Source organism: Thunnus thynnus, chromosome 7, assembly GCF_963924715.1.
Source record: "Thunnus thynnus chromosome 7, fThuThy2.1, whole genome shotgun sequence".
Lineage (NCBI taxonomy): Eukaryota > Metazoa > Chordata > Actinopteri > Scombriformes > Scombridae > Thunnus > Thunnus thynnus.
In genome coordinates, this window is record NC_089523.1 from 10920960 (window position 1) to 10933333 (window position 12374).

The 12374-nt window shown below is 39.0% G+C and overlaps 1 protein-coding gene across 3 annotated transcripts in view; it reads left to right on the forward strand.

Moving 5' to 3' along the window:
- Positions 1-12374, forward strand: part of kirrel3b (kirre like nephrin family adhesion molecule 3b) — a 174345-nt gene that overhangs the window by 112121 nt on the left and 49850 nt on the right. For all 3 annotated transcript variants that reach the window (XM_067594269.1, XM_067594270.1, XM_067594271.1), the window contains one exon: positions 11152-11309. In XM_067594269.1, the coding sequence (XP_067450370.1) occupies positions 11152-11309 (158 nt within the window). The remainder of the gene's footprint in view (positions 1-11151; positions 11310-12374) is intronic.

The window sequence follows — 12374 nt, forward strand, 5'->3', positions numbered from 1 at the left end:
TGCAAACACATTTAACAAACGTTCAATATGTTAATGTAATAGAACAAATGTATGAACATTATTTTACTTTTATGTTATACAACATTCAGATTAACATCTACATTAGCTGATAAGCATCATCCCAAATATACATACGTCTGCTCTTGAGCCTTAACACTGGATATAAACACTACTAGAACACATAGGGCCCAAGCAAGAGAGGCTCTTCATATCAATAGTAGTATACCATATAATACCATATAATGTCTTTGTTCATTTTCTAATTACACAGCAAATATAAATAAAGGTGCACACACATGAAATCCAATTTTCACTTGCAGTCTTGCCCAGAATATACAAAATTCAAATATAGACAGTGAAATCTTGAGAACAGAGGATATATTTTGCATGAAAACCATGAGAAAGGAATTAATTCAATGCCAACACTTCCCATTTGGCAGACAGTGTCAATATGACTAAACTTTTACAAACCTCCGCTTTAATTTCCTTCCTCAGCATACAGCTTCCATTTTCATTATTACTGTTACCTTGAGAGAGGTTACCGGTTCTCAATTAATCTTTATTGGGTTATTATTCAGTGTTGCCATTTCTGCCTTATTGCGTAGTGCCAGTACAATCACTGGCTCACGTCTCTTTCTTAGGCCCTTCAAGCTCCCTGCTGCCACTCACAAGCTCCCACACCGGAGAAAGGGCAGTCACTGAAAAGATAGCAGGAGTCAATGACAGAGCCAAAGAGAACAAGAGAGAAAGGATGAGAAGAAAAAAGAGTCGAGAGAGGGGTGTCTGCCACGCAGTATCCTCGCCACGAGCGACTGATCCGCCTTATTGATCCAGCCTAATGAAAAGTGAAACTAACGATTTGTAGGGGAGAAGGCAGCAGGAGAAAAAGAGAGAGGGGAAGACAAATTGCGGCATAACGTTTCTCTGGCTGCCAAGCCCCCTGCAAATGGATATGAGTGAATAATTATGGATACTTCTACAGAGAGCTAAAAATGTCTGTTGCGACTGCACTTCCCTACCTTTTACTACTGCCCTTTTGTCTCTAGTTGTTCAACTCTTTAAAGTTTAGCTGCTCTGAAATAGTGCTTTACACAGAAACTTTGTCATTTGATCACAACATCAAGGACAGTGTTGTGGTAATTTTGCAATTCCACTCAGACAAGGAGGGACGGGACAAAAATCTCTTACAGTATTGTCACACTTTATTATTGCTCAGAGCATGGTACACAGTACAAAGTTAGTTTGTGGCATGCAAACAGATGAAAAATTGTTCACACCTTTTATACTTTGGAATTCTTCCCTCTCGTCAAGGCTGTTTCTTCCAAACATCCATACCTGGTTTTGTTCCCATCTATGGTACTGTGGCAATCTTGCTACCCTCTGACATACCATTTTAGCCTTGCCCTTTCTGAATAGTTAACAGTTAGCAAATTCTCTGCTTACACTCCCCAAAACCAAAATACACATTCAATTAACCTTTCTGTTACATTGATAGTACCTTAGTGTGTGCTCAGGTTTTTTTTGCTCAAAGTTTTTTCAGTTAAAGGTTACATGAAAAGATTCAGAATGATCAAATATAGTGGAAATGAAAGATAATTACATGTGCAGTTACTGTATTTAGACATGAAATAAAGATATTCAAACTTCATTATATGTGAAGTATATGTAATTTCCCTCACAATAGGATGGAAAGAAGAGTCACTGACAGTTCAACACCAATATTCTTACACTGTAGAGAGGTCATGGATTTGATCAATTCAACCGTTAAAATACTTTTACTTTAGGGTATTTAATGTATCAATGCTATTATCACTAAAGTAATGTTTAATGCCAATTTTTTTCTTTGTATCCTTGGGAGTTTTCAGATGTCTGAAAACTGCCATTTCATTTGACAATGTTTCCATGTAGGAGTGCCATACACAATGGAGGCAAATAATTCTTGTTTTTTTTTGTTTTAATCCCCTTGACACCATGCTTTCCTGATTTGGCAAACCCTACACCGACTACTCAAAGTAATTAAAACAAAGAAACAAATTATTTGCAAATGCTAGACTTTGGACTGTAAGCAACATACAGCAGCAGGAAGTGCAGTAGCTGGCCCTACTGTATTTAATTAACTAATCAGGAATGAAAAAGAGGACGCCTTTATTACCTATTTGGCTGATTGAGGGTGAGAGAGTTTATCATTCTTTCCCATAAGCCCAAATGGAAGGTGTTTGTTTAATCCCCTGCCGAGCTAGCTGACTTCTGAATGCACTGCCAGGGAGAACTCTAGGCTGACATACACACAAGGTAATGGAGGAAATATATGCAAGGCCTGTGTCACAGCAAACTCCAAGCTGTCAATTACTTGCCAGTGGTGACAGAGTGTGTCTATCGACTTGGAAGACAGCTATAGCCCCACACACCTATGCACACACACACACAAACACATAGGCACATACATTATATTCTTTTGCACACACAGACACCCACAACCACCAGTGCAGGCACACACGCAGCCTCCCTTCCCCAAGCTGACAACAGAATAAATCTAAAACTCTCTCCTCCATCTTTCATAACTCAATATCAGCCCAAACTCCTCCATGCGCCATATCAGGGGAACTTCTCTCCTCTTGACTTTGATAAGCTCGGAAGTAACACAACACAAATATTTACTAACACATAGAGAAAGACTTTTATCACTGCCAAAGAATAGATACCATATGTTTTCCATTTTTTCCCCACTTTTTCCTAATAATATGCTGAGTTTGTCCTTGAAAGGCATACACTTCTCTTGACCTGCCCATTTAAAAGAAAATGTTTAATAAGTAGCAAAAGCCTTTGTTCCACTTTACTGATGATTATAAAGTCAGTTCAGCCAACACATCAAGTGTAAGAGAAATGGAATTAAAGAGGAAAACAATGAACATATCAACAATAATCACATTTCTTCATCAAAAAAGCTCTGAGAATAAATGGGTGGCGAACTTAACCCACAGGAGTGTTTGCATGGCTTGGAGACTTACCCCCAGATGCCAAAGGAGAATCAAGGTCTTGTGAATTAGTCATGAAGGGAAGAGAATGGAGGGTTTCAGCTCCAAAAAAGACCCCTGAGGCTAATTATATCCCTTGCAGCAAGTTGGCACAGTCTTTCTACCTTAGGTCGGGGACCACTAGAACAAAAGAAAGGAGGATCTCCATTGTTTGATAAAAGATGTCAGCAGAAAAACTGTTTTTTTTTTTTTGTAAACTAGAGCATGTTAATCTTTTCCACAGAGGAAAAATGTGTCATCATGTCATAATAAAATTTGGTGCCATTTATTGACTCATAGCTGACATTTAAACAGATGAGTCTCTTCTCTGTCCCCATCTTCCTTTCTCTAACTTTTTTCCTTGTTTTCTCTCTACGACGCTCTTAATCATTCCTGGTTAATGCTGAGCCACAGATTTCTCTGATTACTGAATTCCTCTCATTTAAAATACGGTGTTGAAGGGATATACAATTCATTTGCAAAGAGCAGAGAGGCTTTAGACAGCTATGTAATCTAACTGTTTTAAAATTGCCTTCATATTTACTTTACCAAAGATACAATTCAATGATAACAAAGAAGAGTCCTCTCTACAGTCATTCTCTAGTAATTAATCAGAGTCCAACTGCTGTCGGTGTGGTTTTTATAACCTTTGTCACTTGTAATTACAAAATAAAGAATGTGACAAAGTGTTGCCTTTCAGAGTGTACTAAGACCAACAAAAGTTGAACAGCTTGGTTTAACCTCACTTGAAGCAAATGAAGAGAGTTTACAAAGCTTGACTCTTCATTAGGGGAAAACATTTCACCTTATTGAAAACACAGAAAAATACGTAGCAGGCGATACATTATGTAATACATATTATAAAAGCCATCACATAATATAAACAATGTTATGAGTAAAATACTTGACTTACTATAAGTGTTTTTAGATGTCAGATATGGTGATGTTTAATTACACTATGCTAAGAGTTAATTATTACAATGCTTCAATGCAGAAAGTGTTCCATAATTTAATATTTATTCAAACAAATACTGAGAATAGTTAGTTATAGTTATTAATGAATGTAGTGATGTGTGCCTGTGTAATCATAGATTCTCTTTTTTTCCCCTTTGATATACTGGTATGTTACTGCTGCTGTGAGATGACGGTCTTTCCAGCATGATATTTCAATAGCTTTACAAGTGGACGCGAATCTCGTTGGTTCCCTCATTAAACAGATATGTACGTACAGTTGTTGCAGGGGGTGAAACTTCAAAGACCTTCCACAAGATTCTGATTGATAGCATGCGATTTGAATGAGCCATTGTGTGCGAGATATTTGTTTTCCTTTTTCTGCATTGCTAATGGTTTGGACCTGCGTTCCAGCAACAGTACTTGTGTACACAAAATCCCAAGGGTATCTTTTGTTATTGTTGTCTCCAATTGCCAAAGATGATTCAGCCATTTCTATGGATAAGTCTGAATTCATTATTTCTCAAGGATCACACTACCATCCTTGTAGTAATGGAGGTGAACAGTGAGGGCAGGATTTAAAAAAAAAAAAAAGCTACCAAGGAATTTGAAGTTTTCATGCTGAAAACAAGAAATGAAAACGGTTCCACACACTCCTTGAATGTGTGTTTGTGTCAAAACTGCTGTCCATGGTGCTAGAGATGTTCTCCACTGAGAGTGTGGGAGCTGTCTCAGGGATTTGCCCCCTGATTCACTAATTCAGCTGGTGATACTTATCTTACAGAACATGAGGACTGATGACCAGTGATGGGTCTGTAATAATCCCAGAGACTTTGTTTCCAACTGTTGTTGGCAACTATGAGTCCTATCTGGCTGTTGTTACTGAAAAAAAGCTTATGCAAAGAAGTCACTTTCCTCAGTTCTCTATTTGTCTGTTCACCTGTGCTATTATTATTGGGGCATGCAGTATTTTGTGTATGTAAAGTCTTGGGGTAGCCTCTGTACTGTTGTTCAGCAAGAACTGAGGTTAGTTAGTCTGTTAATGAGTTGTTTTAGTTGCCTCTGTGCCCAAGTCTCTAAAAACAGCACCGAAAAAAGTGTTTATGGATGCACATGTGTGTTTGTTTTCTTTATTTTGTCATTGGAAGTAGTAGAAATCAATCATATCCATGGGCATCTCTCCCTTTTGTCGGAATGATACTGTTGAAATTGTTTGTGTGTGTGTGTGTGTGTGTGTGTGTGTGTGTGTGTGTGTGTGTGTGTGTGTGAGCAAAACCATTTACTAGTTCACAAAGATTTTTCTTTAAGAAATGGCTTTTGTGCCTCCTGTGTAAGTAACCAATTTGTCTCTTACAAAGTTAATTTAGGTCTAGTCAAGCATCTCAGTCGAAGTAAGGAGAGATAAGATGTCCTAAACGTCAGTCATTCTAGGAGGAAATACGCCTGTAATGTTTATATTACACTGCCTTTTCTGCCATTTTGTCTGAAACACGAGATGGAATGATAACTCTATGATATCAGAGAAGCTGTGAACAGGTGTGTGATTATGGTAGACAGACTGTATGTAGGTTTTTTTTTTTTTTTTTCTCTCAGCATTTCAACAGAAGGAGGAGAAATGACATGAGTACATCTGTGCTCTGCAAAACAACAGTACCAACTGTGTGCAGGTGCTGAGCTGATTTGAATTCACGCTACATACTAAATAGGTTTGCTTCTGTTAACTGCAGTTGTTGTTAGCAAACTAACGACTGGCGTTGAGAAAAATCTGAAACCACGGGGCCTAATAAATGGCAGAATTTTGTAATGAAAGCTTTTTTTATTTTTAACTCTGCGTATGGAATCTGAATCCTCTGAGCCTTCCACCCTCAAACTAACACACACACGTACACATAGTTATATAGCACAATGCAGCCGGGTGGTGAGCAGCAATGTCAGCACCCTCCCAATCTGTGGGGAGCAGCTTCTAGGGCTCCACATGGCTACACTGTGATGAAGCAGACTCTTCACGCCTGTGACAGCTCTGGCATCGCCTCGCTCCTCATCTCATCTTCATCCTGCCTTCCTACCATTTTATTTGGCTCTGTTCAATTGGTAGATCATGACACTAACACTAACAAAAGTGTTTCCTGCCTGTGCTTATAAAAATGTTACCAAAAACTTGTTGTCTGTGTATAGCCTAGCCTTTGAATCTTAACTTCTTTGTCCCCTATTTCATTTATTTCCATAAGCTTTCTTCCTCCACCTGCCTCCTCATACTTCCTTTTTATATCCTTTATTTGCCCTCCTGGTTTATTCCATGCTTAACCATGTGGTAGTCACACTTTCCTGTAAATCAGTCCTCTGCTGCATTTTTATTTTGTGTAGGCAATTTGTACACTCCATGCCATCTGCCATACTGTTTGCGAGAGAGTGGAATGATTTTGTGTATTTTTCTCACTTTCTTTTCATTCATTCACTCGGTGTTGTTTCTCTCGTTGTGTGTGTGTGTGTGTATGTGTGTTTGAATGTGCATGTGCACACACATGGCTAGAGATCCTCTGGCTTTCAAACAGATGTACAATGACAGCACTTGAAGAGGGCCGGTGATTTGGGCCAGTGAGCCACGCATGTCTCTTGTATCCACCTGCACTGGGTATTCCTCTCCTCTCCTTTTTGTCTTCTTTTTTTTCTGATCTATCTATCACAAACTCTGCAAGCTGTCGCAGTGGGGTGACAGGCGGCCCGTGCAAGCATTCTCCTGAAAAAGATAGGCAAGTCAGGAAGCTCATTGTCGTTCAGGACACGTCTGCCGAAGCACAGCACTACAGCAGCTACACATTGCCTGCCTCCCCTCCCCTACACCATCCAGCCTCCTTGTGAGGAGCTCTCTCTCTCATTCATTCCCCTCCAAATTGCTTTTTTCTCCCTTGCTCATGCTCCTGGAAAGCCAGGGTGCTCACAGGATTTCATTGGCTGCTTTGGAGAAGTTCCCCCAATATTGGTTTGGCCTGGAAAACCCAGCAGGTTCACCGTCAGCAACACCAGTTGTTACCAGACTGAAGAGGACTTCTCAGGCAACTCTAGTACATGTCAGCTTCTCCTCACATGAATTCAGATTTTATGTTTTGTGCTTGGAGAATTTTATGTTAGGTGTTTGGGGAATTCATTGGTATCATGGGACAAAAGGCAGCTTTATGACCCCCAGGGTTTATTCAGGCTCCTCTTAGGGACTGGACTTACTGCCTTGCACTGTTGATTTAATTATACATCAATATGTCTTGGTTTCATTTACGAATATCTTTGATTATGCAGTAAAAGTAAATGATGTCACTGAAGTCCAGACTTTCTGACATCACTGTCTTTTTTTGATTAAGGTGTCCAAGGTGGAGTTTATAATCATATATATAGTTTTCAATTGCTAGATTTGGAGAAACAAAAAATGAAGAAGACTGCTTGGAGCTTATAACCATGACATCAATGATCTAACGAAGCTTTGGTCAAAAGAAATTCCAGCACACTCTTTCAAATGATGAAAGTTGAAACCACAAATCTTACATCTTTGATTAATACAGACATGCAAAGAAACACAAACTCCTTCGTGACTGATCTGCTAACAGTCATCTTTGACTTTGTTGTATAACAACTGCAGTCATTGAAATAGGTGTTAGTGCCGGTGTCTTTGTGTATGCATGCAGGCAGTGCCCATGTCGATGCATGCACAGGAGAATGCAAATTTGTGAAAGTGTTGAAAGGGACTACATTATTATCCCCAAGAAAAAAAAGTAGTGAGTCTAGCAGGGTTTGCAGTGAGTCAGCCCTGTAATTAAAGAGGAGCGATCAATCTGTACCACTGACCACACTACTTATGCCAAGTCCATCGAATGGCTGCAGTAAAGAGCTAATTTAGAACCATTAGGGACTGCCGAGTTTGCAAACAGCCCAGTAATGATGATGGCTGATTCAAGTTCAAGGCTTGGCCTCTGTATAACTGTCAGACCTGGCAGTCATAAGGCAGCATCAGTGGAAGATCTCAGATAAAGAGAAAGAGCTAAATATCTATTTAAATTAGTTTTTCCTAGTCATTCATTTATATTCAATGGATGTTGGGTTATTGGTCAAATCTTCCTGTTTCCTCAGCAGACAAAAAAGCTTTCACCTGCAAGGAAAAGAGCACAAAGGTTTCCTTTTTACCAGACTACCATATTATCATGTCTAACTGCCTTTTTTTTGCCTTGATGAGAGGCTTTTTTCATATTCTTTCAGTGACCGTCATCTCAAATAGATCCCATAGGAGCACAGGTGGAGAGCCTTGCACATCCACCAGTTACATAGAAAACAATTTTCAGCCCAGACTGTCACAAACTGTCTCTACATCCGCACTCTCAACATAAGACCTCAAACACAATAGAGGACAGAAAGATAACAAGGTATGCATGCAGGATGGAAGCAGCCAGGCATGTTCTTCTTCTTGTCTGTTCACCATTCACCCTCGGTGCCTTGCTGGCAGGCAGCCCTCCAGGGGGACACGACCTGAAAGTGTAGCAGTGCCCTGTTTGGTCTGCCCGTGACCTCATCTCCCATGTAGCTCCACTATACACAAAATCATAACCTCCTCCGACATCCCTCAATGGAAAACATAAGGCTGAATAAAAGTAGACAACTGAGACTATTAAAAGTCAGAGGGAGACTATTAAAGGTCAGAGGGAAGGCTTACTGAAACTGCCAGCAAGGGTATAGCCTCATTAGTTGTGTCAACTTCTGACCCTGTCGCACCTATTTATAGACACTGATATGTGTTAATATATGTGTATAGGAGGAATATGTCCTTTGAGAGAGAGAGCAAAAAGCATCAGATCTCTTTTTCTCTGAGAGTTTTTGAGCTCTTGAGCACTTGGATATGTGATGAGTATTCAGACCTGAGTCCTCTCAGTCACATACTGTCAGACGTTCCTTTATAATCTCCCTCTCCATAAAAATACTTTTATGGCTGCCTTCTATGCCTGACATTTAATTAATGTTTCAGTCATGTGTGCAGGAGAGCCCTGACAGCCAGCCAATAACACTGGATCTTTACAATCAACTGTCACAGTGCTATCACTGTGCCTCACATTTTGTTCATTTTCTTTAATGACAAATGGGAGAGCTGTCTCAAGGTTCCCAGCTCATAATGCTTTTCACATGCTCCCTGTCTCATTTGCATACCATGCAGTAGTGCTATTCTTAGCAGAAGAATAAACTAATGTGATCGTCTTGACCTTGTTTCCAATTGCTGATAAAGGAGCAGAAGGTGACCACATTCTCACAAAGATTCTTTCTTACTTGCCTAGATCAGCAAACTCTGTAGTTTGATCTGCTAGTGCTGACCTGAGTTTCCTCTACCTCTATCCCAACCCTCCACATATTAATGAGGACCAGATGAAAGGGAGCCAACCAGAATTAACACTGCATTTCAAACACACAATAAGAAGTGGGGAATTGTCTTTGAAAAAGCAGAGTTACTGGTCCAGTTGGTCAGAGTTATTAGTCTGGTCTAGTCAGAGCCCAGACTTGCTCTGATTCATACTGTACTTATTCATTGTTAATATGTGGTAGTGGTGGGTATGTCTCTGATCATTTTGACAACTAAACAAAATTTCACGTAATGTTAAGGCATTAGTCATAAGAGCAAATGACCAAAATGCCACTTCATGCACTAATCAACCACAGCACTTAAAAACTATCAATGAGCCTGTCTGTGACCAGGAGTGTGATGTTACTGTATGTCAATATACTGCTCTTCTCTACACATGATACGTGACCATTTGTGCAATAGACAATATTGATAAGTAGTGCAGTCATCTACGTCTGAAATTAAACTAGAAGTTTTTGTGAAAAGAGATGTTTAAAAGAGATATTTCAGTCTTGACAAAGGTGGTGGACCAACCAACAGACAGACTAAAAATCTATACTGTCATCCCCAGAGCCATGCCACTGCTGGCTAAAAACACACATTCACATTCATATTATCTTAATGCTAATACTGAATTAAGTAATATGATAACAAAATTTTCTGTCAGTAATTTCACTGAATAGTGAGCAACATAGAATATTATATGCACACCTTTCAAACACCACACTCTCATTTATGTCTGCCATAAAAGAGCCCTTTTATGCTTATTAAAATGTACGAACAGTACCCCAAATTACATTTTCCTTATTTTCATTCATCTCAGTGATGTTTGACAGCATAAATCTAACCCATAACAACCTTCCTTCCAATCATGATGCTTTTGCAGGGGAATATGGCAGCTGCCTGCAGCCTTTGATTTCATCTTGCCCCAGATCTGCATTGTAATGAGCACTCAGGTCAATCAATAATTCACTGCAGTTTCAGTTATTAAAACAAAAAAACAGCACATGGGTAAAACAGGAACAGGACTTTGATCAGTGGCATTTAGAGGCACATACAGCAATGTTGTGATGCTCTACTCTCTTTGTTGTATCTGTCAAAGCTGGGGGAGAAATGGTGGGAACCAATGTACATCTGCGTGTCTGAGGGGGGTTATACATAGACAGAACTACAGTTAATGTTGACATTTATGCATCTACTGTATGTATATTGCTGGATTTACATCTGCTTTGAGTGATGACAAAGTTGATTGTTATTTAGAGAATCATGCTGTGATTTTTGCAAAGCTTTTTGTGCCTCAAACTGTACTGATAGATTTCCATTAAGTACAGGGTAAATCTATTTCACACTGTGAAGTCATTTCCCTCCCTGAATGAATAAGCATAGATGTGGTTTTTGTTTTCTAAAGAAACATTATTTGTATACACCAAACTGTAGTTCCATCTCTTGTTGGCATATTAAGCACTCTCATTATATGGGAATTAACTGTGATGATATTAGGTTTCATGCAGTTAAATCCTTGCAGGTGCCATTTATAGTTTGTTTTGACATTAATTATAGATTATCTGTATCACAGTGTTGTAGAAACCTAATACATCAGACTGACTAATGCACGTAAAAACATTTGCATTCAACAAAAACAACACATATTACATATTGACTGATAACTCAATGATATGTCTACAGATTTTAATAATAATACAGATTTACAGGTAATTACAAAATCCATATTGATTTCCTAATAATATGCAACCCATTCATTATCATATGGTTGTCATGTGACTAATGCCCCCTCTGTCTTTGTGTTTGTATCAACAGTTCCCCCTGAGGACCCAGTCATCAGTGGAGGACCGGTGGTGAGCCTAAGGGCCGGTGACCCACTCAATCTGACCTGCCATGCTGACAACGCCAAGCCGGCAGCCTCAATCATCTGGGTCCGCAATGGAGAGATCATTAATGGGGCCATGTACTCCAAGGTAAGCATTGAGGTGTGTGTCATACCAGGTTTATATATTATATATCATATTTATTTATTGGGACCATGTACAGTGTTAAACATAAAAGTTACCATTTGATGTACTGTACCAGAGTTAGCTTATAGCTAATTTTCACCTGCAGTCCCTTTGGCAGGTCACAATCTAAACATATAACAGCACAATAACAAACAGTACAAAGCAAAAAACACACAGGACACATAACACAAAATACAAAGCTACACACAATAGCACATCACATACACCCACAATGTCAACTAGAAATGACTAATGTATGCTTTTCAAATTAAAAGCAAGATTATTTGTGTTCATGGGAAGGAGAAGACCATAAGATAAAATGTAGAGTTAGTGGTGACAGAGCTGAGTAGCTTTTAGCAGACTTCTTAATTTGGTTTTAAATGTACTGATGGAGCTGCAGCTCTTCATATCATCAGGTAGGGCATTCCACTGAGTTATAGCTTTCACAGAGAAAGCTGACTGCCCAAATGCAGTGCGACGAAATGGTACAATCTTGTATAGAGGATATTCTGGAGGATCTAATAGAACTTACTGAGTGAGTATACACAAAGTCACATAGTGGAGGAAACCATTTAAAATTTTATAAACCAGGCACAAATTTGAAAACAATCTAAAATGATCAAATTATCAGTAAATTCTATTTCTCCAGTACCCTACAGTGATGGAAATGTATTGGCTTTTTGTCCAGAGTTTTTAGAATTAAGGACTCAAGAGGTATTATGGCTGTTTCTCTTGCCTGCTCCCAACACGTGATGCAATAATACATATGGGAAAGAATCATAGCATGCATAAACAGCATCCAAAGACAGACAGTTTCTAATATGTCTAAAATTTGCTAAGTTGTACTTAATGGTTTTAACCATTTTTTAAAAATATTTTTTAACATGTTTCTCAAAGTTTTTGTAGATGGGCTGGGGACAGGGTGAGTGTGGCATGATGGGCGAGAGTTGCATAGTGACTGTGAATTCATTCTCTTGACTAGTTTTTATGTTGGAAATGAAATGAAATGAACAGGAATGAAAACACCTG